General features: G+C 38.3%; 2 protein-coding genes across 4 annotated transcripts in view; both read right to left on the minus strand.

Moving 5' to 3' along the window:
- Positions 1-5993: 5993 nt before the first annotated feature.
- Positions 5994-14921, minus strand: Smim9 (small integral membrane protein 9). Of its 2 annotated transcripts, none has more exons than XM_076918487.1 (3): positions 14723-14921; positions 13499-13631; positions 5994-6213 (listed from the first exon to the last, which is right to left on the minus strand). In XM_076918487.1, the coding sequence occupies exons 1-3, from the start codon at positions 14919-14921 to the stop codon at positions 6162-6164; spliced, it is 384 nt and encodes a 127-aa protein (XP_076774602.1). In that variant the 3' UTR covers positions 5994-6161. The 2 variants fall into 2 exon arrangements, with proteins under 2 accessions (XP_076774602.1, XP_076774603.1); XM_076918488.1 differs by lacking the exon at positions 5994-6213 and adding an exon at positions 9655-10672.
- F8 (coagulation factor VIII) overlaps positions 13499-25494 on the minus strand; it is a 181843-nt gene continuing 169847 nt past the window's right edge. Inside the window, exon 27 of one of the 2 annotated variants that reach the window (XM_076918475.1) lies at positions 13499-13631. The gene's annotated coding sequence lies outside the window, so the exon portion shown is untranslated. Of the gene's footprint in view, positions 13632-14797; positions 14937-25494 lie in introns of those variants that run through there. The other variant, XM_076918473.1, reaches the window with a different exon arrangement.

Here is a 25494-nt window from a genome sequence, read left to right on the forward strand (position 1 = left end):
GCTCTAGCCACGCCTCTGCGGGCCCTGTGGAGCTGCGCAGCCAGCATCCCTAAAAGATAGAATTCAGAGACAGGAGCTTCCATCTCTTAACTCTCGCGGTCTGTGAACTACCAGAGCGGATCCCAAAATGTCCAGCTACTGCAACTGCCGCCCCTTTACTACCCACGAGTTGCAACTAGCAGGCCTCCTGGTTCCTAGCTGAGGCAACCCAGGAGTGAATTTTACATCCAGATTGCTCCTAACACCAGGAATCAGCCAGCTGCCCTGACGAATGTAGGGGCTCTTAAACCAGTGGTTCCAAGGCCGATGCGCCTTTCCAGGTTTAGACTTGTGAAAGTGTGCTTCTGGTACCATCATTTACATTGGTATATGCTGTTCAGTGAGGAAAGATGGGATTGCCCTCAAGAGCAAACTGGTTTTATTTACCGTAGGCCAGATCTCCTGCTGTTAATGCCATACAATTTCTAGGAATCAGCAAAAGCAAATGGAACAAATAATCTTCACAAATCGGAGCAAACGCCCTAAACTTCCAAATGTTCTGGAGACATTTTGAAAGGCATTTTAAACAAAACGAATGTTTACTGGGTTTAAAGGCTCCTTGGGAATCGTCCTAAAACCCAGAGCTCACATGATTGGTAACTTATACCCTCCCCCTGTTCCTAGAGGAATTACTTTTAGGTAAAGAGAGAGGAGAAGAGAAGAGAAAGGGTGAGGGGAGAAGGGCAAAGGAGGAGAGATTGGTATAGAAGGGAATACATTGAGCAATGTTACAGAGTAGACAACTATATAACATACCTGTGCACATATACAAGGGTACCCAACAATAAAAACAGCTAGGTGAATAAATAAGGCCTTTCATTAACTGAGGGTGGAACTGGAAAAGATGAAATTGAAAAGATGAAATTGCTTTATGTGATATGCAATGAGGATGAACTTTAGTTGGTGGACTGCTCAGTTAGCTTGCAAAATCCCTGGGTTCAACTCTCAGTAATGCACACACTACTCATGATAGCTTATGCCTATAATCCTAGCATTTGGGAGGTGGAGGTAATAGAATCAGAAGTTTAAAATCATTTTCATTCACTCAGTAAGGTTGAGGGCAACCCAAGATACATAAGACCTTGTCTCAAAACAAAAATAATAAATAAATAAGGGAAAAGAACTTTTAAAAATCAGAATATTTTATTCCACTCAAATATATTGATGTGTGAGTGTATATATTTTTGAGGAAAATGTAATGATATATTTTTGTAACATGACACATCATCAAGTCTTATATATATATAATATATATATGTATATATATACATATACATATACATATATATATATATATATATATATATATATATTATTGTACGTATTCACTTTGCATCCTGCTCACTGTCCTCTCCCAGTCACCTCTCCCAAAATTCCTTTCCCCATTCCCTCTTCTCCTCTGAGTAGGTGGGGGCCCCCTGGGTATTGCCCCACCCTGGTACATCAAGTCTCTGTGAGGCTAAGTGCATCCTCTCCCTCTGAGGCCAGATAAGGCAGCCCAGCTAGAAGAACATACTCCACCTATAGGCAACAGCTTTTGGGATAGCTCCCGCTCCAGTTGTTTGGGAGAACTTTTATAAAACAAAAGAAAACTAGACATAGTTGCACATACCTGTAATCTCAGTACGTGGGTGGTAGATACTGGAGAATCTTGAGTTTAAATCCAGCTTCGGCTACAAGGTGAATTTGAATACAACTTGAGCTACACCAGACACTTTCTCAAAAACAAACAATCCCCAAAGTATAAGAGAATGTGAAGATGACTCACTGGTTAGGATAACTTACTGTTCAAGCATGAAAACCTGAATTTAAATGCCTAGCATCAATTTAAAAAGCTGGTCATGGCCAAATATGCCTGTAACCCCAGAACTATGAGGAGAAATAAGAGGATCTTATTTGGCTGCCAGCATTGCTCCAGAGTCAGTAAAAGATCATATCTTAAGGAAAATAGGGTGAAGAGTGATAGAGAACAACACATAAGGTCATCTTCCAATTTCTATATATGCATGGGGTTTATGAATCTATAGATATGTGGGTGTACACGCCTTTCTCTGTATCTTTCACGTACATATGTAGACACATAAAAGAAAAAACAAATATAATGACATTTTCAATACATAAAAGCAACAAAGGATTCTATTATGAATGTATAAAGACATTGTACAGCTCTATCCTCTTAGCCAAATAGCCACCATCTTCATTAATTCATCTGTGTCTGCTAGTAAAAGATCATCATACTTGGGTTTGTTGACTGTTAACCTACTCTTATAGGAGGATGGCACATGGGAGGCTGTAGGACTCTCACTTGAGTATTCAGCCATTCCTGTCAATCAGTTGTATATAATTTTGTTCTAATTGTTCTGGGTCTTGGAAGGGACTAGAGGTAGGTTAACAAAATGAAGCTCCATCTGTGTGGGAACAGGGAAGCCATCATCCATGTGGGGGTAAAGGCTTTCCAGTGGAGCTGCTTTGCTTTAATCAGTGACCTGTCACCCATGATCTGTAAGTAAGACAATAAACTCATTGGTTTCCCAGGAAGAACTTCCATAGACTAAAACTTTGGTTTGGCATTGGTACCTTAGAAGGAATGGGAGTAGACATTTCATGGCAACAAAAGGACTACAAATTAACAAGAAAAATACAGTCCCAGTAAAGAACTGGTCAAAAGGCATGAATAAATATATCACTATGGAGGAAACATACAGAGTCAATGGTGGTTTTGATAAGAATGGCCCCTATAGGCTGATATATTTGAACTGATAGTCACCAAGGAGTAGGCTTAGATGGATTAAGAAGTGTGGCCTTTTTGGAGTAGATGTGGCCTTGTTGGAGGAAGTATGTACTGGAGGTGGGCTTTGAGGTTTCAAAAACTCAAGCCAGGCCCAGTGCCACTCTCCTTATCTCCATTTACAGATCAGAATGTAGCTCTCAGCTATTGCTCCAGCACCTACCTGGATGCTGCCATGCTCCTTGCCATGATGATAATGGACTAAACCTCTGAAATTGTAAGCAAGCCTCCAATTAAGTGCTTTCTTTTTATAAAAGTTGCCTTGGTCATGGTGTCTCTTCATAGCAATAGAATGGTGACTAAGGCAGCCAATATACATTTGAAGATGTGGACTGAATAAAAATTAAGATTATAATGAATTACTGTTGTACTCACAAATAAAAAATAGCAATATTGACTTCTGGAGAACATGTCAATGCACACAATTTCTTGAAAAGATATTGTCTTGGTCACTCATTGCTCTACTAATTTGAGGAGACACCATGGCCATGGTAACTCTTATTAAAGAAAGCATTTAATTGGAGCTTGCTTACAGTTTCAGAGGTTTAGAACATTGTCATTGTGATGGGGAGCATGGTGACATGCAGGTAAACATGGTGTTGGAGAAGGAGCTGAGAGCTCTACATCTAGGAAGAAAGCAAGACACTGGGCCTGGCTTGGGATTTTAAACCTCAAAGCCCATTTTCAGTGATATACTTCCTCCAACAAGGTTACTCCTACTCACCCTACCAACAAGGTTATACTTCCTAATCTAAAGTAGTGCTACTTCCTGATGACCAAGCATTCAGATACATGAGCATATGGAAGCCATTCATCTTAATCTGCTTCAGATATTCAACCACACTGATAATGTCGAATACAATTTAAGGCAAAAAAAAATCATTGTTTTTATGAAATAAGTATATTTTTAAACACAGATGATAGTTACATACTACAAAATTCACCCATTTAAAAATAACACAATCACTACTATAAAACTTACCTTCATCTATTCTGGATGTTGTAACAAAATATTATAAACAAATAGCTTGTAAATGACATAAATTTATTTTCCATAGTTATGGAGGATAGAAAGTCCATGATCAGGGTGCTGGCAGAGTATATGCTGAGGGCTCTTTCCACATAGGACTTCTTTGATTTCTCATATGCTGGAAGAACACAGACAAGCTCCCTGGGCCTCTTTTATAAGAAGATGATATTGAACATTTCTGTCCTACCAACCTTTTTGATTTATGCCTATTTTCTTCTCTCCTTTTCATCACAAAATTAATTGGAAAGCTTCTTTGAATGTAGCACAGTACTGTGATGTGTGTGTTTGTGTATTAGTTCTGACTGTGCTAGAACTTACTTGTAGACCAGACTGGCCTCAAACTCTCAGAGATCTGTCTGCATGGATAAAGTGCAAAGAGCAGAACTTAATGTGATAAAAATTTAATCTACTTAGGCCACTGTGGCCACAATAAAACCAGATTCCTATCTGTAAGGTATCTATGTCTTCCTGGTTTTGAAAAATAAAATCATAAATATCCTAGAAGTGAAGGACAGAAAATGAAGAAGTCTACAGACAAATTATAAGCAATAATAAACTACAAAAGCTGCTGGTAACCCAATTGTGTTTCTATATACAAAAAAAACATACAAAAATATAATTTAAGAACACACCATTTCATCCAGGCATGGTGGCATATGCCTTTAATTCCAACACTCAGGAGGCTGAGATAGGCAGATCTCTATGTGTTCAAGGCCAGTCTGGTCTATATAGTGAATTCCAGCACAGTTATAGTGAGACTCTATCTTAAAACAAAACAAAACAAAACAAAGCAAAACAAATCAACTAATCAACCAAAGAAAGAAACAAACAAATGAAAAAACCCATACCATTTTATTGGGCCAAAGAGATGGCTCAGTGATTACAAATGCTTGTTTTTCTTCCAGAAGACCTGAGTTCAGTTCTAGTACGCACATAGGGTGTTTTACAAGTGCCTGCAACTCCAGACCCAGGGGATCAATATCATCTTCTGTACTGTGAACACACACACACACACACACACACACACACACACACACACACACACACGACTAAAACAGCTCTTAAAAATGAAAAATACCCTCATTTGGATATCTAAAACAATCAAGTATCTATAGATTAATAAACTATATACATGTGCTTCATGGAGATAACTGTAACGTTCTACAGATTTAAAGAAGAGTTATGAATAAAGACATAATTTGTGTTCATGATTTAGAAGACTCCATTGCTTTAAGTTGTCAGAGCTCCTGAATCTCTTCTATAGATTAAATAATTTAATAATTTTAATTCAACTTTCCTGGAAAGTTTATGAAACTTACAAATTTATTTTTGATATGTGTGAGGCTGTAATAAAACAAGAAGCCAAAGTAGCTAGGCCATGGTGGCCCATCTTTGTAATCCCAGCACCCAGAAGTCTGAGATAGGAGGATTTCCACAAGTTCAAGATCAGCTTGAAATACATGATGAGACTATCACATAAAACAATTTCTTTTTTTAAAAAAAGAAGGAACTGGAGATATGTCTTAGTGGTTAAGAGCATTTGCTGTTCTTCCAGAAGACCTAAGTCCAATCACCACCCACATGGTGAGTCACAACCAACTATAACTCCTGTTCCAGGGGATGTGATGCCCTTTCCTCTTCTGGCTTCCAAGGGTACTAGGCAAACACAGTATGTATACATATATTCAGGCAAAACACTGAAACACATAAATAAATTCCAATAAATTTTAAATAAAAATAGAAAATAAAGAAGAGGAAGTAGAGAAGGAGAAAGGACAAAATAGAGTAGAATAGCCAGAGTACTCTAGAGAAACAAGTTAGAGGACCAACCTTCCAGATTGCAATACTTTATTGTATGGCAATGAAAGTGGTTTAGTCATGCAAAGTGAGTCAATAATACAGGAGAGAAAGGAGACTGGATTCAGGCACTTGATAATATGGCCGAAGTGGCTTTGCACCAGTAGTAGGGAAAGGGCAGTCTCATTGAGTAGTACTAGGCATACTAGTAACAGAAGCTGAGATTAATTAGAGGTGAAGCAAGTACTGAATCCATACTATTGTAGTTGGAAGAACTAAATACAGAGTGACTCCTTGAGCAAAAAAAAAAAAAAAAAAAAAAAAAAAAAAAAAAGCTGATCCTGGGGCAAAGGTGAGAATGGAAAAGTACTGGAAAGCAAGGTGGCTGAGTCAGAGCACAGGTCAGGTATTCACACAGCTCTCTTTCAACATTTCCATGTTTTTTATGGTCAGCTGGCTTCAGTTCAAGATATTCATTGTTCAGAGTCTGCTTTTGCTCCTTGGAATTTATTGCTTCTTGGAATTTATGACAACTATTTGCTCCTCTTGATTCCTAGAACTGCATTTAGATACAGAAGTTCAGTTCAAAGTTGATAAAACCTTGAGAAAAACGATATGTTAGAATTCCTTCTTGACTTTCCTGGAGAAAAGGATTTTGTAAATACCAAAAGAAACAATTATCCCATTAAATGCTTCTCATTAAAAGAAAAAAGATCACTGGGCATGGTGGCATATGCCTATAATTTCAGCGTTGACAGGCAGAGTCAGGTAGATTTCTGAATTCTAGGCCAGCCTGTTCCTCAGAATGAGTTCTAAGAAAGCCAGGGTTACACATAGAAATCCTGCCTCAAAAAACCAAGTTAAATAAATAAATAATAAAAATTTAAAAATCCTGTCAAGAATGAAAATGTAATCCTCACATTAAATAAAAACAATTCCCATATACATCATTGTGTGTGAGACACATACACAAGATCTAATCTTACAAAAGATTAATATATAGATTATAAAAGGAGTTCAAACTGACCAATAAGCAGAAGTACTAATCTAAAAAAAAAAAAATTGGCAAGGGGACTGAGGAGATGATTCAGCAGTTAAAAACACTTGCTTTGAGAAGACTGAGACAGGCTAACTCCATGTCAGGCTTCAAATTGACATTTCAGGAGACTAGGCCTAGAGCTCCATTTCCCAGAACTGGGCAAGTCCAATCATGTTAGTTACTGAAAACAACTCCAGACCTCTGGCATCTAATCAGAAACTGAGGGCCATCAGAAGTTGACCGGTCACCTGGCCTGAGGCAAGGACAATGATCCAACAACAGTTTTCAGGCTTCCCCAACACCAGTTTCCAGCCCCAACCCCCCCAACAATGGTTCTAAAATGTCCCTAGATATAAAGCCAACCAAGTAAGATAAAGGTCACCTACCCCCCCATAAAATTCCCCTAATGTACTTTAAATTGGGCCTGAGAACTAACTTGGGTATCTCCAGATTGATGGATGGTAGACCCCAATAAGCTAGATTTCTACAAAATAAAACACTCCTTACTTTTACATACTATTTGAATCTGGAGTATCATTCTTCAGTGAATCATAGACCCTTACAGCTTCTTTTGCAGAGGACTAGGGTTCAATTCTGAGAACCCACATGGTGGCTCACAACCATCTGTAACTCCAGTTCCAGTGATCCTGACACCCTCTTCCGGCCCTTGCTGATATTGTATGAATGTGGTGCACAGACATACATGCAAGTAAAAGACTCATGCACATTAAATAAAAAACAAATCTTAAAAAAGTAAAAAAAAAAAACCGTTGACAAAAAATGCTGGAGAGGATGTCAGGCGAGAGGAACCCTCAACATAAAACTAAATGCACTAAAATCACTAAATACTAAAACTAGATACACTAAATCTCATAGAAGAGAAAGTGGGAAATAGCCTTGAACACATTGGTACAGGAGACAACTTCCTTATTGAACAGAACAACAATGGCTCAGGCTCTAAGATTAACAACTGATGAATGGGACCTCATAAAACTGCAAAGCTTCTTTAAGGCAAAGGGCACTGCCAATGAAACAAAACAGCAGCCTACAGATTGGGAAAAGATCTTCACTAACCCTTCATCTGACAGAGGGATAATATCCAAAATATATAAAGAACTCAAGAAGCTAGGCATCAACAACCCCAATAACTCAATTGAAAATTGGGGTACATGGGGGCAACAGCTGGATTGTAAATAAATTTTAAAAATATAAAAATGGGATATATCATTAAACATAATTCTCAAGAGGAATCTTGAATGGCTCAGAAGCACTTAAGGAAATGTTCAACATCCTTAGTCATCAGGGAAATGCAAGTCAAATTGATCATAAGATTCCACCTTACACAAATCAGAATGGCTAAAATAAAAAACTCAAATAGACAGCGCATGCTGGCAAGGATATGGAGAAGGAACACTCCTCCATTGCTGGTGGGAGTGCAAACTTGTACAATCACTCTGGAAATCAATTTGGCAGTTTCTCAGAAAATTGGAAATAGCTTTACATTAAGACCCAGCTATACCACTCCTGGACATTAATAATCAAACTCATATTTTGAGTTATTAATATATCCTACTTTAAAAGAATTATTAAGAACTGGAGGGATCAGGGCAGTCATGATACATGCCTTTAATCCTAGCACTTGAGAGGCAGAGGCAGGTAGATCACGGTGAGTTTGAGGCTAGCCTGGTCTACAGAACAAGTTTCAGGGCAGCCAGGGCTACACAGAGAAACCCTGTCTCAAAAACAACAAACCCCAACCAACCAACCAACCAAACAAACAAACAAACAAAAACTGGAGGAACTAAATAGAGAGACAAATGGCATAATTAAATATATTTTTAAAGCCAGGAATTTCAGATATTGTGGCATGTACTTACATATCTAGGTACTCAAGAAGCTGAGGCAGGAAGATTATTTGGGTCTAAGTGTTTGGGGCAGTCTGGCAATATTGTAAAATCTATCATGAAGGGAAAAAAAACTGGGTGCAGTGGTTCATCCCTGTACCTTCAGAACTCATGAGGCTGAGGCAATGGATTGCTGTGAGTTCAAAGCCAACCTGGCATACATAGTAAGTTTCAGGCCAGCCAGAGCTACATACACAGAGTTACATGTCTCATACACAAAACAAAACACCAAGAAATTGACACAATATTATTTTTAAGATTTAAGAAATTAAGCTGAGTATGGTGGTATATGCCTTTAATCCCAGCACTTGGAAGGCAGAGGCAGGTAGATCAGATCTCTGTGAGCTCCAGTCCAGTCTGGTCTACATAGTGAGTTGTGGGCCCAACCAAGGCATATAGTGGGACACTAGCTCCCAATTACTTTACTTTAATGAAAATTTATTTTATTTGTATGGTGGCTTACCTGACTGTATGTCTATATACCACATGCATGCCTGGTGCCCACAGAAGCAAGAAAGAGGGTATCAGATATCCTAGAACTGACGTTACAGGGAGTTGGGAGCCACCATGTAGGTGCTATGAACTGAACCCAGCTTGCCTGAAGAACAGCAAGTATTCTCTTAACATCTGAACCATCTCTCCAGTCTAAAATAACACAATCTTAATCTCTCTTTCAACAGGGAGTGTCTCACTATGTAGCTTTGGCTGGCCTGAAACTCACTCTGTAGACCAAACTGTCATCTAACTCAAAGATTCACCTGCTTCTGCCTGCCTAGTGCTGGAATTAAAGCTGTGCACTAACAAGCCCAGCTAAAATAACATAGTCTTAAGGACTTTTATGGAGAACTGAGGGCCTAAATTGCAAATAGGTACAACCAGTTTGTTGGATAATATTTTAAAACTTTAATATAATCATGGAATATGACCTAACAATTCTACTTTTAGCAATTTGTGTTAAGAAACATAACATTTAGAGTGTCTTGCTGTTCAAAATCCTCTAATAATAATATCCAGGGCTAGTATTAACTACTTAGAACAGTGCCTGGTTTACAGAAAATATGTAATACACATCCCTGGAATGAATGATTTTAAACTCAACAGAAAAAAAAAGGAAAAGAAAATTATTTTTAAACTATTATTTGCATTGCATTTATAATACCAACTATATAGAAAACCTTAAATATTATATTTGGAGGTAGTTAAACTAAATGTTATATTCACTATGTTAAAATTTCAGTTTATAAAATACTCTTTATTTTATACTTTGTTGAAGTTTGTATTAGTCTATCAAAATTCTTAAAATTTGGAGAACAAAGAAACATATTTTCATGTGATTAATCCAGCACCTCCTAAACCTAATTGATGACAGAGCCCTGCTGTTTCATTACATTTATTTAAACAGAACTATTGTTTTATAGACTGAGAAATAAGTAATATATACATTGATATAAATCTCAAAAAGAATGTCGTGGTTTGAATGAAAATGGCCCCCATAGACTCATGGGGAGTGGTACTATTATTAGGTGTGGCCTTGTTGGAGGAAGAATGTCACTGTGGGGGTGGGCTTTGAGGTTTCAAATTTTGCTTTTGCTTTCTGATGCCTTTGGATTCAGATACGGAATTTTTGGTTCCTTCTCTAGCAACATGTCTGCCTGAATGTCTGATGTGCTTCCTGCCCCAATTAAATATTTTACCCTAATAAAAGTTGTCTTGGTCATGAAGAGATGTCTCTTCACAGCAATAGAAACCCTAACTAAGACAAGGAGATACATTAAATTGTCAACAGCATGTATTTCTAGGTACTATAATTCTGAATAGCTTTTCTTTTTTCTGAATTTTCTAAATTTTTTCTAATATATATTACTTTATAATCAAATATGTAGTAAAGCTATTTATGTTTTTATTATGCATCTTTCAAAAGGAAAATGAAAACATGATTTAAGATGGAAAAATAATTTAATCTCATTTTAAGCACATAACACATTCTCCAGCTCTTGGAATCTGTTGAGTCAGCTACCACACTTTCTCCATTAAGTCTTCTAATTCTTCAGTGGACTGGTTCACCCACAAAAAAGCTAAGAAAAGAAGATATGACAGTTACTGCTCAACTGTTTATGTTCCTATTCATTCTCTTAGTCTTCACAATGTTATTATATAATCATATTATCTGTTCCAATGTGTTGTGTATTGGGTGCGTGCAAGTACTTTTGGTGTGTGTGGATGGGGGTATATGCACACACATGTGTACATGTATTTGGGAATGAATACTCTTATATAAATGCCTATAGAGGCCAGAGCTTGGTGTAAGGTGTCTTCTTCAGTGATTCTTCATTTTTTTATGTGTGTTTATAAATGAATGTGTATGTGGTATATGTGTTCAAGTTCGAAGTCTAAGTTCAGTGAAGAGGCTTTGACTAAAAAAATAAAGCAGAGGGACTGGAGAGAGATGGTTGAGTTGATAAGAGTGTTTATTGCTATGCAAGCTTAAGGAGCAGAGTTCAGATTCCAGGACCCATGTAAAAAGACAGGCATAATCATGCTCACCTGTAACCCACCCAGTGCTGTAGGGGCCAGAGACAGAAAGACTACTGGGCTTGTTGGTTTTTAACCTTCCCCAGATTCAGTGAGAGACACTGTCTCAACAGGAATAAGGTGGTGAGTTATATAGTCTAACACCTCATGTCCTCTTCTGGCTTCCGACACACATGTATAAACACATACATGTGCACAAACCACACACACATGTAACATACTCACATATATTAACATAAAACACACACATAAATGTACTTGTAATGGGGTTTAGAATTTGTGGTAGAGTATGATCAAATAACTTTATTAATTGAGCCATCTCTGAATACCCCGCATTTAGTTCTTAATAACAATTTGGGCTAAAATGTATGCCATTTATAAGCTGTTTTCCTCAATAGTGTTTCATAAATATGTTTCCACATAAGTATCCTTTCATATAAACATGGAATCTATATGAATATGCAATACTTTATTTCACCAGCTCAGACTGACGGACATTTAAGTTGTGTCTGTGGCTTTTTCTCAACATTGTAAACCATACTACATTTACATGCATATGTATGTTTGTATACTTGTTAGTGCCAGTGAGTTCTCTTGGCTGCCAGCATTGCTTTCAGAGAACTGGGAAATTTACAGAGAACTGAGAAATTTACCAGGTTTCACAGGTGATTGCCTCAGGTAATGAGCTGATTCATTACAGCTGCAGCTAGTGGTAAATAGAGGTGTACAGGATGAAGAAGGGAGCACAGAGAGGCTATTGTATTACCTACTGTGAAATACTCTAACAAGGAGTGTTACTGAGATTCCACTGTGTGTCCACTACCATGCTCCCTTTATGACTATAGACTCTAGACTTCCTTTATTTCTACAATGAAAATTTAACTTAAGTGTTTTTAATTGTTGGCTTTGCACTTTTTATCAAAGAAATCATATATCTCCTGTATCTATCACTTTTTCTTTAATGTTATTTTCACTAAACAATTTATCTCCGTTAAAATGCTTTTAAAATCATATATGACAAATCTTTTATGTTTTCGTCAATGTCTCTTGCATTTTGTGTTTCATTTATGTGTTTGCTTTCAGATTGTCACATTTTTCTTGAGACGAAGAAAGAAGATCTTTCTTACCATTCAATATCTGTTTACTTTTCAATTCATACAAGGAATATAGCCACCATGTGATACATATGGAAAGTTGCCACCCAGAAGATCCCTTGAAAAAAGACTTGTTACCCTAACTGCTCAGGGCACTGTAAGTAGACAGCTTCTAGAGTTAACCCCTTTAAATCTTGCCTCTGCTGCAAAGGGCTGCCCTTTGCTTCTTTCTGCAGCCCTCATCTAAATAATGTTCAAAATGGTGTTATGATGGTCTTTTTGGGGTATTATAGGACAAATCTGATGGGGTCAGCCAAGGCTTGGTGGGACTTGTAAGGAGGTTCACATCTTTCCCTCTGCCTTTTACAGGCATTAATACCTAATTATAATACTCTAAATACCAAATTCCTGCCTCCCTGTGTGCTTCTAGAACACCTAACCTATAGCATACCCTTTTCACAAGATAACAGTTTCTACGTCATTGTCCAGTTCAAAGTCCAGAGTATCTGGGTAGTCCTTGTTTTTTCTAGTCTTGGAATGTTTCTGCTTTGTTAAGTAATCTATGAACTAAAACCAAGTTATCTACCCCAATCACCATACCCTCTAACAACAATGGCTCAGAAAATCGTAATCATCTTAAATATTCCCATTTGGAAATGGGGACAACAAGAGACACAAAGGGGGAAGAATTCTGGAATTCTACTAGTTAGACCTTGATTAAATTCATATTCTGCATTCCAGGAGAACTTCTCTGGTTAAATGCCCATTGTTTATGAGGCTATTCAAGTCTTTTACTCAACATAGCTGCCTCTGCAGTAACTGTTAAGGAACATACCCTCCTTAAAGATCTTCAAAGCTGGGGGGCTACTGCAAGATCAAAGTATTTAAATATTATTTACAGTGGATGGTTCATTTAATGCCAGCTTGTTTTTTCCTTGGCAATACATTTCTCTCAAAATCATATAACCAGTGAATTTAGAAAGAGTTTGACTCCATGTTGCTACTTTCTACTCACATTTACTTAATCCTGAAAACTGAACAATTAATTCTGTAGCCTCATCTATTAATATGCTTGGTTGCTGTCATAGGTTCCTCCTTGTGCTCTGTCTCTTATTATACACTGAAGCTTTTTAAGAGGGCCTTTCAGAGTTTTACTACCAGAGTGATTTTCTTTGAAACTCTTCCTTAATTTCAAATTAGCATCCGATGGTGAGCCTGAATGTTTCTATTCCCCCAACCCCTCACGTTTCCTCTCCTTATTGTATAGCAGCTTACGTGAGGCAGCAGAGAATACCAATCAGTGCTATGGTGACAAAAAGAGCAAAACTGGCTGCTGGAGGTATGGAGCTCTTGAAGAAGTCTGACAAGTGATTTTTAAACTTGGTCATCATCTGAGGCCTCCGGAGCCCTGGAGAAAAAGGATGCGCACTTATTGAGGAGAAGTCAAGGGAATGAAATAGTTGCCTCAGATAGTATGGTCTTGGAATTGCCCAGAACTTATGACATGTGGACTTGCTGTGCTGCCTCAAGCTAAAAAAAACCCCGTTGTTTTAGAAAGGTATTCTAACATGGATATCATTTTGTGTCTTCAGTCAAATGAGAAAATTTTTGTTCACCCCAAATATCTAAAGGGCTACTTTGTGAAAGAGAAGCATAAACTGATAAGACAATCTTAAATTGTGTTACCTAGAGTATGTTTGAAAGTGTTAAAAGGAGGCTGAGTGAAGTTAATGTCCCCAAAATAGAAAGAAGGCCATCAGCCCTATGTATAGAAGAGGAAAGGGAAAAAGAACTTTTGGGTAAGCCTGTTAATCAACATGAGGCTAGAGATACTGAGTCTTCCCTTTAGAATATTTGAGGCAGAGAATTTGATGCGATGTCAAGGAAAGAGGCCAGAGAAAACAAAACTTTCTACTGCTTAAAAAGTTCAGAGGTGTGATCCTTTGTATATGCTCAGCAGTGGCACTATTAGAGGGTGTGGCCCTGTTGGAGTGGGTGTGGCCTTGTTATTAGGTGTGTCACTGTGGGTGTGGGCTCTAAAACCCTCATCCTAGCTGCCTGGAAGTCAGTATTTTGCTAGCAGCCTTCAGATGAAGATGTAGAACTCTCAGCTCCTCCTGCACCATGCCTGCCTGGATGCTGCCATGTTCCTGCCTTGATGATAATGGACTGAACTGCTGAACCTGTAAGCCAGCCCCAATTAAATGTTGTCCTTATAAGAATTGCCTTGGTCTGTTCACAGCAGTAAAACCTAAGACAAGAGGTATTCACCAGCACAACCATTTATAGAGCTGGAACTCTGAGACAGATAAAGATGAGCTTGTATGTGTCTGGTGGAAATGGAGTTTTAAGGGGTTCCCACTCTGGATCTTTTTAAAAAAAATTCAATTTTACTACCTTTATGAAACCATCCCTTAGGCCACCTGGAACAACTTTAATTGTTCCTTTGTCCTTGGGGAACACTTGTCAAAACAACATGAAAGCAGTTTTTTTCCTGACCTGAGATTCGAGTCTTTTGTCTTTTGAAGTCAGAAGGATTCTTCCTAATAGCAAATACATCCATTGCACCTGATTTTAATCCTGTTTTTTCTTTCACTTCAAAGGTAAGTAAAGCTGAAGGAGGAGTATCTGTCTCTAAGAAGAGACAAACCAGAGGGCATAAGAGCAGTCCTATGCAGAACAGCTTCAGAGGCTTCATGAACTCTTGTTTTGTCTGAAAAGTCAGAACAGAGTCTCATTCAACTTATATTGTAAAAAGCTTCCCAACTGCCACACACAAAGGTAATTTATTAATTTATTTATTTATACCAGTGAATCTTGAACACAATCTGTGGATTCTCCAAAACAATAAAACTCCTATAAAACTATGTGCTTGGTGGGTACCATTCAAGTATATTTTTTTCACTTTTGAATCCTACATCTTATCTTTCAGAGCAATCCTGTTAGCTTTATGAACATCACACAAACCCTCATCATTATCTTTGTTCTTGCTTCCCTTCAGCTTTTTTTTTTTTCAGTAAGCAAGCAGATCTTGTATTTAGTAGTCAGATTAGGTCTCTGATCTTGTGGCCTACTAAGCTTTACTTGATCACTGTGATTTAGCCTCATGTTTTGTTCTTTCCTTGCAGCTGCTTCATCTGCTATCCCTGTTTCAGAGAATTCTCCCCAACCCAGATATGTATGTCCATGTCTTCTTACTTCACATGTTTAAAGTGCTCAAATGTAATTTTCTTGAGGTAGATTTCCTTGTGATCCCATTATAAAAAATTGTCCCAATTTCAAACAAACCACGTAGTCACTTTACCTGCTTGAGTTTTCATTAACTCCATCAAATCAGGTTAATCTACTTCATTATTTATTTTATTCTGTGGTTCTCTGAAGTATGGCATGTTCTCCACGAGTACAGAGATTTTCTTTTCCTGTTTAGTTTGCTACTGAACATTACCTGTGACATATTCAGGTATTTAATATTTTTGTTTTAATCTATGTACTGTTGTGTATGTTAGGAACATATATGCCATTATATGCACATGAGGCCAACTTTTGGGAGCAAGCCCATTCTCTCCTTTTATTTTGGCATCCAGGGATTAAACTCAGGTTGTTAGTCTTGTGAGGTAAATGCTTTTATTTGCAGAGCCATCTTTCCAGCCCAATCAATTTTTTGAGTAAATGAATGGTGGGTGTCTCTCATGAATGAGGAATAGTCATGATCATAAATGATTTAATAACCTTCCGGCCTGGGCCCAAGCACTGAGCAGATCCTGGCTGGCAGCTCTGACGCCAATCTCACAGAACCCAGAGGAAGCAGGCCTCCCATGTGCTCTAACTTGGGCAGTATCTTAGGTAAGGAGACAGCAACACCTGCCCCAAACAGGGAGTAACTGGGACCCACCAGGACTCAGGAAGTCACTCCTGGCCTGGAGCACTGGTTCCTTCCTGTCTATGCCTGAGCACTGAGCAGATCTTGGGCCCCAGCTCTAACCCCAGTAGTAAAATCTATCTCACCCAGTTCTGATACAACCAAGATAATAGGAAAGACAGGCTCCAGTCAGAGACAGGACAGGTAGCACTAAGGAGATCCAGAAGGCAAAAGGCAAGCACAAGAACATAAGCATCAGCAACCCAGGGTGCTTGGCATTATTAGAACCTAGTTCCCCCACACAAGAAAGTCCTGAATTCCCCATATCATTAGGAAAGCAAGATTTAGATTTAAAATCACTTCTAATGACGATGATAGAGGACTTTAAGAAGGACATAAATAACACTCTCAAAGAATTTGAGGAGAACACAGGTAAACAGGTAGAAGCCCTTAAAGAGGAAACACAAAAATCCCTTAAAGAATTACAAGAGAACACAATCAAACCAAAGGTGAAGGAATTGATCAAAACCATCCAGGACATAAAAATGGAAGTAGAAACAATAAAGAAATCACAAAGGGAGACTACCCTGGAGATAGAAAACCTAGGAAAGAAATCAGGAGTCATAGATACAAGCATCACCAACAGAATACAAGAGATAGAAGAGAGAATCTCAGGTGCAAAAGATACCATAGAAAATATTGACACAACTGTCAAAGAAAACGCAAAATGCAAAAAGTTCTTAACACAAAATAACCAGGAAATCCAGGACACAATGAGAAGATCAAACCTAAGGATAATAGGTATAGATGAGAGTGAAGATTCCCAACTTAAAAGGGCCAATAAATATCTTCAACAAAATTATAGAAGAAAACTTCCCTAACGTAAAGAACGAGATGCCCATAAACATACAAAAAGCCTATGGAATGCCAAATAGACTAGACCAGAAAAGAAATTCTTCCTGTCACATAATAGTCAAAACACCAAATGCACAAAACAAAGAAAGAATATTAAATGCAGTAAGGGAAAAAGGCCAAGTAACATATAAAGGCAGACCTATCAGAATTACTCCAGACTTCTCACCACATACTATAAAAGCTAGAAAATCCTGGACAGATGTCATACAGACCCTAAGAAAACACAAATGCCAGCCCAGGCTACTATACCCAGCAAAACGCTCAATTACCATAGATGGAGAAACCAAGATATTCCATAACAAAACCAAATTTACACAATATCTTTCCACAAACCCAGCACTACAAAGGATAATAGCAGAAAAGCTTCAATACAAGGAGGGAAATTATACCCTAGAAAGAGCAAGAAAGTAATCCTCTTCCCACAAATCCAAAAGAAGATAGCCACACAAAGATAACTTCACCTCTAATAACAAAAATAACAGGAAGCAACAATCACTGTTCCTTAATATCTCTTAACATCAATGGACTGAATTCCCCAATTAAAAGACATAGGCTAATGGACTGGATATGTAAACAGGACCCAGCATTTTGCTGCATTCAGGAAACCCACCTCAGTGACAAAGACAGACTCTACCTTAGAGTAAAAGGCTGGAAAACAATTTTTCAAGCAAATGGTCCTAAGAAACAAGCTGGAGTAGCCATTCTAAAACCTCCAGCGTGAGAACACAAATGGAGGAATTCATGGTTCCACCTGTATAGGTAGTTGAGGGTGGCCTTGCCAGGCAACAGTGGAAGTGGAGGGCCTTGGTGCCTGAAAGTTTGGATTCCCTAGTGTTGGGGAATTTGAGAGCAGGGAGATGGAAATGGGAGGATGGTGGGAACACACCCTCATAAAAACTCCCAGAATTATATGGATTAGACATGAGAGAGGCAGGCCACCAGAAGACTAGATTCCAGAATTCAAACAAAAAATTATCTTGATACTAAAATTTATTTTGAGAATGGTATATTGCAGAATACACAACCTCGGTGCATCTACCCATCAAGCAAGCTGAGCAGACCTGCTTGAACCTCTGATGTCCCCGAATTCCATCTGGATGCAGTGAAGACACAGTGTCAGAGGCTTATCAATTTACTCTTCCCCTCGCCCCTCTTCTAATATCTCAGTGCCTGTAATCAGCTTGAAGAAGTTAATGAAGAGTCAGCACCCCTATTCCCTGGTTTTGGGGACTGAGGTGGTTAATATTGGGCTGTCTTTCTAGGGAAAAGTAGTGGTTTTGTTGGAACAGGGAGGAATAGCTAGGATTTATTGCATACCCATAACATATTCATAGAAATATGTATAATTGTTATTAAGATAAAGTTATAATTTCTTTTTTACTGGATATTATATTTACATTTCAGATTTTATCCCCCTATCCCATCCCCCCTTCTCCTGCTTCTATGAGGATGTGCCCCTACCTACCCCCTCCCACCTCCCCACCCTCAAATTCCCAACACCACTTGGTGTTCAGCCTTCACGGGACCAAGGATCTCCTCTCCAACCTATGCCCCACAAGGCCATCCTCCCCTAGATATACAGATGGAAGACCAAGTGTGGATGCCTCAGTCCTACTTAGAAGGAGCAACAAAATACTCAAGGGAGTAAATATGGAGACAAAATGTGGGACAGAAAATGAAGGAGGGGCCGTCTTGAGACCATTCCACCTGGGTATCCATCCCATGTGCAGTCACCAAAGGTAGACACTGATGTGGATGTCAGGAAGTGCATGCTGACAGCAGCCTGATATGGCTGTCTCCTTAGAGGTCTGCCAGAGTCTGACATACCCAGAGGCGGATGCTCACAGCTAACCATTGATATGACCAAGGGGTTCCCAATGGAGAAGTTAGAAGACTGAAGGAGCTGAAAGGGTTTGTGGCCCCATGAGGAGAGCAACAATACCAACCAACCAGAGCTCCAACCACCAGCCTGGGAGCACATAGGGAGGAAGTTATAATTTCTTAAATGGTACAGAATTTACTTTGATTTCAAGTTTAAGGTTTTCATTGGTATGAGCTTCTTATTGATATAAAAGTGAGATTAATATTGTTACTCTCATAGGGATTGTGCTTATATAACACATTTAGGAATACAAGGCTTAGACCCAGTCCTTCTTTAACTTTTTTTAACTGATTTGAGATGGTTAGACTGTGAGTTAAGGGTCTATCGCAAATTCATGGCTTAGAGTTTATTGTTAGGGTGTTTTCTATATTTTATTTAGAAATAGCTGAGAGGAGTTAACAGACAACAGTCCAGATTGCCTTACATGGATAGTTGGGTTTCAAAACATCTGAAGTTCACAGAATTGACGTTAAAAACATTTCTGTATTAATGCTCATTTTGATTAGAGACCTGTCTGCTCCTGACAGCTTCCTGTCTTGGATTCTACGAAGAAATTTAGCATCTTTGGAGTTACTCAAGTTGTGGTGAGACAGCCACTAGGCAAGAATTGCCTCTTTCCATCTACAGACAAATTACTGTCCAGAAAAGGACACACTTGCAGAATAGTTGACTCATTATATCTGCCAAGACAGAGTAATCAGCCCTTAATAATTCTACATCACTAGGTCTGTCAGATGATCCTGGGCCAGAAGGCTGAAGATCGGATGCTCCAATGTTCTGTAGTATAGGAACTGTCCAGGTGTTCAGCGGTCTCTATAAATTGGCTAAGTTTTAGAAGCTATGCTTTGTGCGTCCCATAATTTCAGTTAATTCAGTCATTCTGGATTTCTGACGGGGTTGGAAGACTTATAGTCTCATAGCCAATCCTGGCTATTTGCTTTGAGAGAAAATATTTGAGAGGATGGTTTTCAGCTGACATTCATTCTAAAGCCAAGAAAAAAGCCATGTTCAGAACTAAGTGTTTCAGTTAGGAGAGATGACAGAGGTTCTGGTTAGTCAACAAAATGATGGACTGGGTATTAGGTCTATCTTGTACTTACTGACACAAATTGATATAGTTATGCTCTAATTGTTTTTTGAGCGAAAAGTTTTATTTTAACAGGAAGGGTGGTATGTAAGAGGAGCTAAGGTGGGAGGAGTACAGAGAGGAAGAGAAGGAGTAAGGAGAGGAGGAGGAGGAAAGGAGGAGTTAGGTGATGAGAGAGAGAGAGAGAGAGAGAGAGAGAGAGAGAGAGAAACATGGAGGCGGATATTTGCATGTCTTTTCCAGTCAAAGATAGTTGATATCTAGGTTGGGTATTGGGTTACACTTCTGATTTTCTGATTGTATGGGCATCTTGATATTGAGCATTACCAAACTTATAAAGCCTTTGATAAACATTATAAAAAGTGTATAAAAGCAGAAAGAGGAAGGGGGCATGGGATAGGGGTTTCCTAGGGAGGGGAAAGGGAATGGCATCTGAGATGTAAATAAAATATCCAATAAAAAATAAAAAATAAATGATTTAATAGTCATTCACTTTTCATTTCAGTATCCATTAGGCAAAATGCTGAAAAACCTGAAATCCTACCTTTCCTAACTAGCCAAACTTGCTCTAGAAAATCTGTATTGGCCTTGGAAGGCATAATTTTTGGCAACAAAAGCCTTGGTGAGGTTTAAATGACCTAACATGACAGCTAATTTTACTCAAGATGGGAGAAAGAACAACTTCTCAGTAACTCAGCAAGAAGTCAGTCATTGGTGGAACTGGAAGCTCTGGTGTCAGTAGTGCAAATATAACCATTCATTTGCATATTTTAGCCAGATTGTTCAGGTCATTTTTGAGTAAGTGGGGAGAAACCCTTCTATTTTACACTCCCACCCCCCAAGGTTGTAGTATTAGATGTATTTAATAAAAGGTTTTCTAGAATGCTATTGCTTTGGCTACTTTTTTAAAAAATTAAGTGGAATGAGCTAGGAGCAGTGGAGTAGCAGCAAAAGTTTGGGAGCAACAGCACAAGGGATGGCAGTGGCAGCAGAGTAGCAACAGAAAGTTAGAGAAGGCAGAACTTTTCTAATGATGACTATAATCTCTAGTTTTTAGAAAAGTTCCTGAGTGCTACAAAGCCTGAGAGGCTTGTCCTAAGGCTAGGAGTTGTAATATTAATTGCTTCTGACTGTTGTTATTGTCATATGCTGTTGTTTTGAACTGAGAATGTTTACTAGTTTGGTTATGTAGAGCAGTTATGCCAGAACACCTATAGCTATAAATTTCTGGTTTCTAAGGTCAAAGGCCATAAGTCTCTGGTTCTCTTGTCTTGGCATTATAGACCTCTAATTCAGTCAGCCCAGCCCTTGAGCCTTTGACATTCAAGAGCCCAAGACTACTAGCACTAGAAAACTTTTTCCTCATATATCCACAATTTCCATCCATGGAGAACAAAAAGACCCCAGTCATCTCATTGGTAACAATATTTTGGGTGTTCTTTACTTAAGATATTCATAACAGATATGTTTATTTATATTTGGAAGTGACTTAAAGAGAGGTTGATCTGGTGTAAAGTGTAAAGCCACTTACCTGAAATTAAGAACAAAGGTAACCAATGAAAACAGTGGGGTTAGACTACGGTATTCAGAGGCTGAAAGCCTTCAGAAGATAACCAGTCATCCTCTTAAGTCTCTGGAATTCCAGCTAGAATCCCACCATTCTATGATATCATTAACCACCTTTGACACCCATGTAGGCTCTAGTTGGTAGTTAAATGAACAGACAGCTTTTTTTCCGCCCAAGAATGCATTTGTATGCTGATACTTAAATTCATTTTCACACTAATACTCTCTTAGGTGTGAAGAATTCCAAAACATTTTTTCACTACATGGTATTTGCTACACCTTATAATAATGCATATATCAAAATTTAATGAAGAAAATATTTCATATTATTAATGGAAAATCATTTAATATGACAGGATTAAGGATAATTAACTAGCAAATAGAGAATACATAGGAAGGGAAAGAGATTTTCCCTCAGTTATGATTTCCATCTTCCACTGGCTGACACTCAGGAGTTTTTATATAACTGACTAGATCACCTGAAAAAATAATTGTGATCTCTTTTCTAAGATATATCACAAAAAGTTATTAAAATGGTTAATAAACTATGCCTTTAAGGCCAATCTCCTTGTAAATTGAGTAAGTAACAACTTTGCTTAATGATTATTGTCTCAACTAGCATTCTTTCACCAGATAATAATCTATATAATGTATCTTAAAATATTTCCTCTTGAAGGATAAAATTATTTGGAAAAGAAAAATAAATATACAAGTGAAGTGGAAACTTAAGGGTTCTTTGGAAAGTCAGTTGTGTTGGATGGTGTTTTGCTAAAGCAGACTCGTGTAGGAACTTTTCACTGAAGCAGAAATAGGTAAAAGGCTGTTATGCTAAAGCAACCACATGAAAGGACACGTGATGAAGGATTCTTTGCTAATGGCACACATGTATTGGTGTGCCTTACATTGTGTAGTTGAGCTGCATTTGTCAGGACTCCATAGAGAGAAACACACCAAAAAACTTCTGGTGGTGTGCTGTAGTTTCTTGCTACTTCTAAGGGCTCTGATTGGCAGAATGATGTCAGTTGAAACAGAGACACGTGCTGAGGCAAGACCCATGGAGGACAAGTGATATTTGGAGGGAAAATAAATAGGACTCAATGAATTGGGAGAGGAGCTTGAGGCTTGGCCTGGTGAGGCTTGGCTTGCTGGTAGAGCTAGTTGTGAAGCTTCTTGGTTTGGTGTTTTTTGTATCTTGCTTTGCCAGAAGAGACATGGCAAAGAATTCCTGGAGTCCCTCCTGGTCCTTCCTACTGATTTGGTCAAAGCCTAGCTGTTCCTACTAGGTTGTGCCACCACTGCTGCTATCCTGACACTACTGAACTGTACTGATGGTATATCTGTGAAGTGTTTCTGAGTGGATAGAGCTGCCGCTGCTAACCTGTGAACCAAACTGCTGATTTCCTGACAATGCAGATGAAATTTGCTCCACAGAACCATTTCTAAGTAGGTCTACTCCTTTATCCTTTCTTTTCTACCACCCCTGTTGGGTGGTGGGCTAGAAGGTAGGTTAAAGTGTTTAAAAATCATCATTGAAAGTAGGCTTTGAAAAATTAAAGTTACATACCAGTGCATATTTTTTATAATTAAGTTTATTTGCAAACTAAATAGCTTCAAAGCCCTCAACTCACATATTGAACTATTGCTAAGGCACTCAGGAGTAGTCTTTCATGCTCACACTTGGCTCTCACAAAAGGTTCTTGTCTTGATGCTTAACAAATAATCCCACTAACCGTGCTTCACTTTGAGTCATTCTGAAAACTTACATGGCAGTCAAGAACCTAGGTGTGTCTGAGCACAGGCCTCTGTGACTCTTCAGGCTACACTGACAGCAATGTTAACCGGCATTTCTCACTATTGATTTCAGAATGATTGGATATTTCTTGGGATGCACTGAAGTAGCAGCCCTTTGCTACAGTAACGTGATAAATACTGTCTGGGGTTAGGGGAATATAGCCTAGTGAACGGGTGCTTGCCTAGTATGTGTGACATCCTGGACTTATTCCCAGCAATAAGAAAAAGGTCTTTGTTGATCAAGGACTAACAGAAATTAAAGTGTCTTTGGGGCTTAGAATATTTTTTCCTATCACAGATTGCACATCAAAACCTTTTGAGAAGGGGATAGTTAATGTTCTAAAAAAGAAGCCTTTCAGGAAGACTGCTGAGCATTATGATACTGCAAGCTTAGTGGATTCATACAGAAAGAGAACCTTAAAGGGCCACATCACAGAAATGGAATATGAAATAAAGCTGGAAGAAGCAAGTACTCATTGGAAGTCTGAAGGATAAGCTGGAACCCAGTGAGTTGGACTAAAAGCTTCAGTTTTGTTGTAGTTTTAAAATATGATCTCCCTATGTATCCTTGGCTAGCCTGTAATTTGCAACTGAGACTCTGCAATTCTTCATGTGTTATGAGCTAATTGCACCAGATGGGAAGCAGGCATACAGATTTACTATTTAGGAATAAATTATTTTAGGCCACAAAACAATTAACTAAAGGTTATAAAAGAAAAAAATGATTTATTGTAGGTGCAAGGACAGAAAATAACATATTGACTAGGTTTATGTATATAAAACTTCAATATTAATTTAGACATAAGAATTACAGTTTTAGATTCCCAATGAACCTGGTGGAGATAGAGACAGATACTGAATGTTTAGCTAGATAACTAGTTTTAATGAAAACACATGTAAACATTTCTGCTGTAAATTTCTTATTCAACTTATGCTTTGAATTTGTTTAAACTTGTGATGAACTTTTGATAATTGGAGTGCCATGTGATCATGTGTCCTGGGAAAGTATAAAACTAGGAATAACAACTTTAAGTAAGAAGAACACAGAACTCAGAAAGAGAAACTAAGAGAGAAGGTAGAGGGCAGAAGAACAATGGAGAGAAAGACAGAAGCAAAACAAGTTTTACAGAGATGAGGAGCTGAGCTGATGAGGACAGAAAAAGAAGAGAGTAGAATTAAGTATGCAAGAGGAGAAAAGAGATTTGAGAAGGAGCTACAGGGAGAGCAGAAAGCAGCAGGCAATGACACAAGTTTCTTAATTCATTTAGTAATAAAAGGGTAGAAGCTTTTTCTTTCTCTATGCAATAAAAGTTGAAGCTTATTTTTTCATCCATAATGAGTGAGTTCTTTCTGGGAGGCACTTGTGTTTTGCTCCATATTGCATAGGTGTGTGGGTGTAAGTATGTAAGAATGAAATAAGTAATTGAGACCAATAGGAATGTATGAAAGTGTATGAACATGTGTGCATGAGTGTGCATATGAATATATGTGTGCTTATGCATAGTTGCTTCTATAAAAGTTTTTCCTTTTGTAAATTTCCCTTGGTTCAATGAAAGTTTTATTGCTCCAAGCATCCCTCTCACCTGACCAGTGAGAGGTGAAGCTTCTAGGCAAGAGAGAAAGGAGCCCTAGCAATTAATCCTTTACTTAATCCCCTGCTGTTCAGAATCAGGTGTTAATTCACCAGAAACCTTCTGGGATCAGAGTTAAGACAGAGAATTAAAGTGTTAAGTTTTCTAGCACTTAATCAAGCATAGAAAATTATAAAATAAGCAAGAGTTGTGTTTCCTAGTGCTAATCAAGCACAGGAGATTTATAAAGTAAATAACTGACAGATAGAGTTAAGTTTTCTTAGTACTTAGTGAAGCATAGAACAATAAGAGTTAAGTTTTTAGCACAGACCAGTAGAGTTTAGAAGTAAAATAAAGTATAGCAAGTAAAAGAAGAGAGAAGCCAGCTGTTATCAGCTACAGAATAAGCAAGAGTGTTAAGTCTCTAGATTCATAAGCTTCAGCATCCAGCATAGTTAGAAAGTTACAAGGCCAGAGATCATCATCAATCTTTTGTCCTGCATCCATCTGACATCTGTGCCTACTTCAGTTCCTTCCCCTAAGGCCAGGCAGAGGCACCGGGCAAAATGAAATATGTCACAAGAGACTACTTTCTCTTTG

Source organism: Arvicanthis niloticus, chromosome X, assembly GCF_011762505.2.
Source record: "Arvicanthis niloticus isolate mArvNil1 chromosome X, mArvNil1.pat.X, whole genome shotgun sequence".
In the NCBI taxonomy this organism is placed as follows: Eukaryota; Metazoa; Chordata; class Mammalia; order Rodentia; family Muridae; genus Arvicanthis; species Arvicanthis niloticus.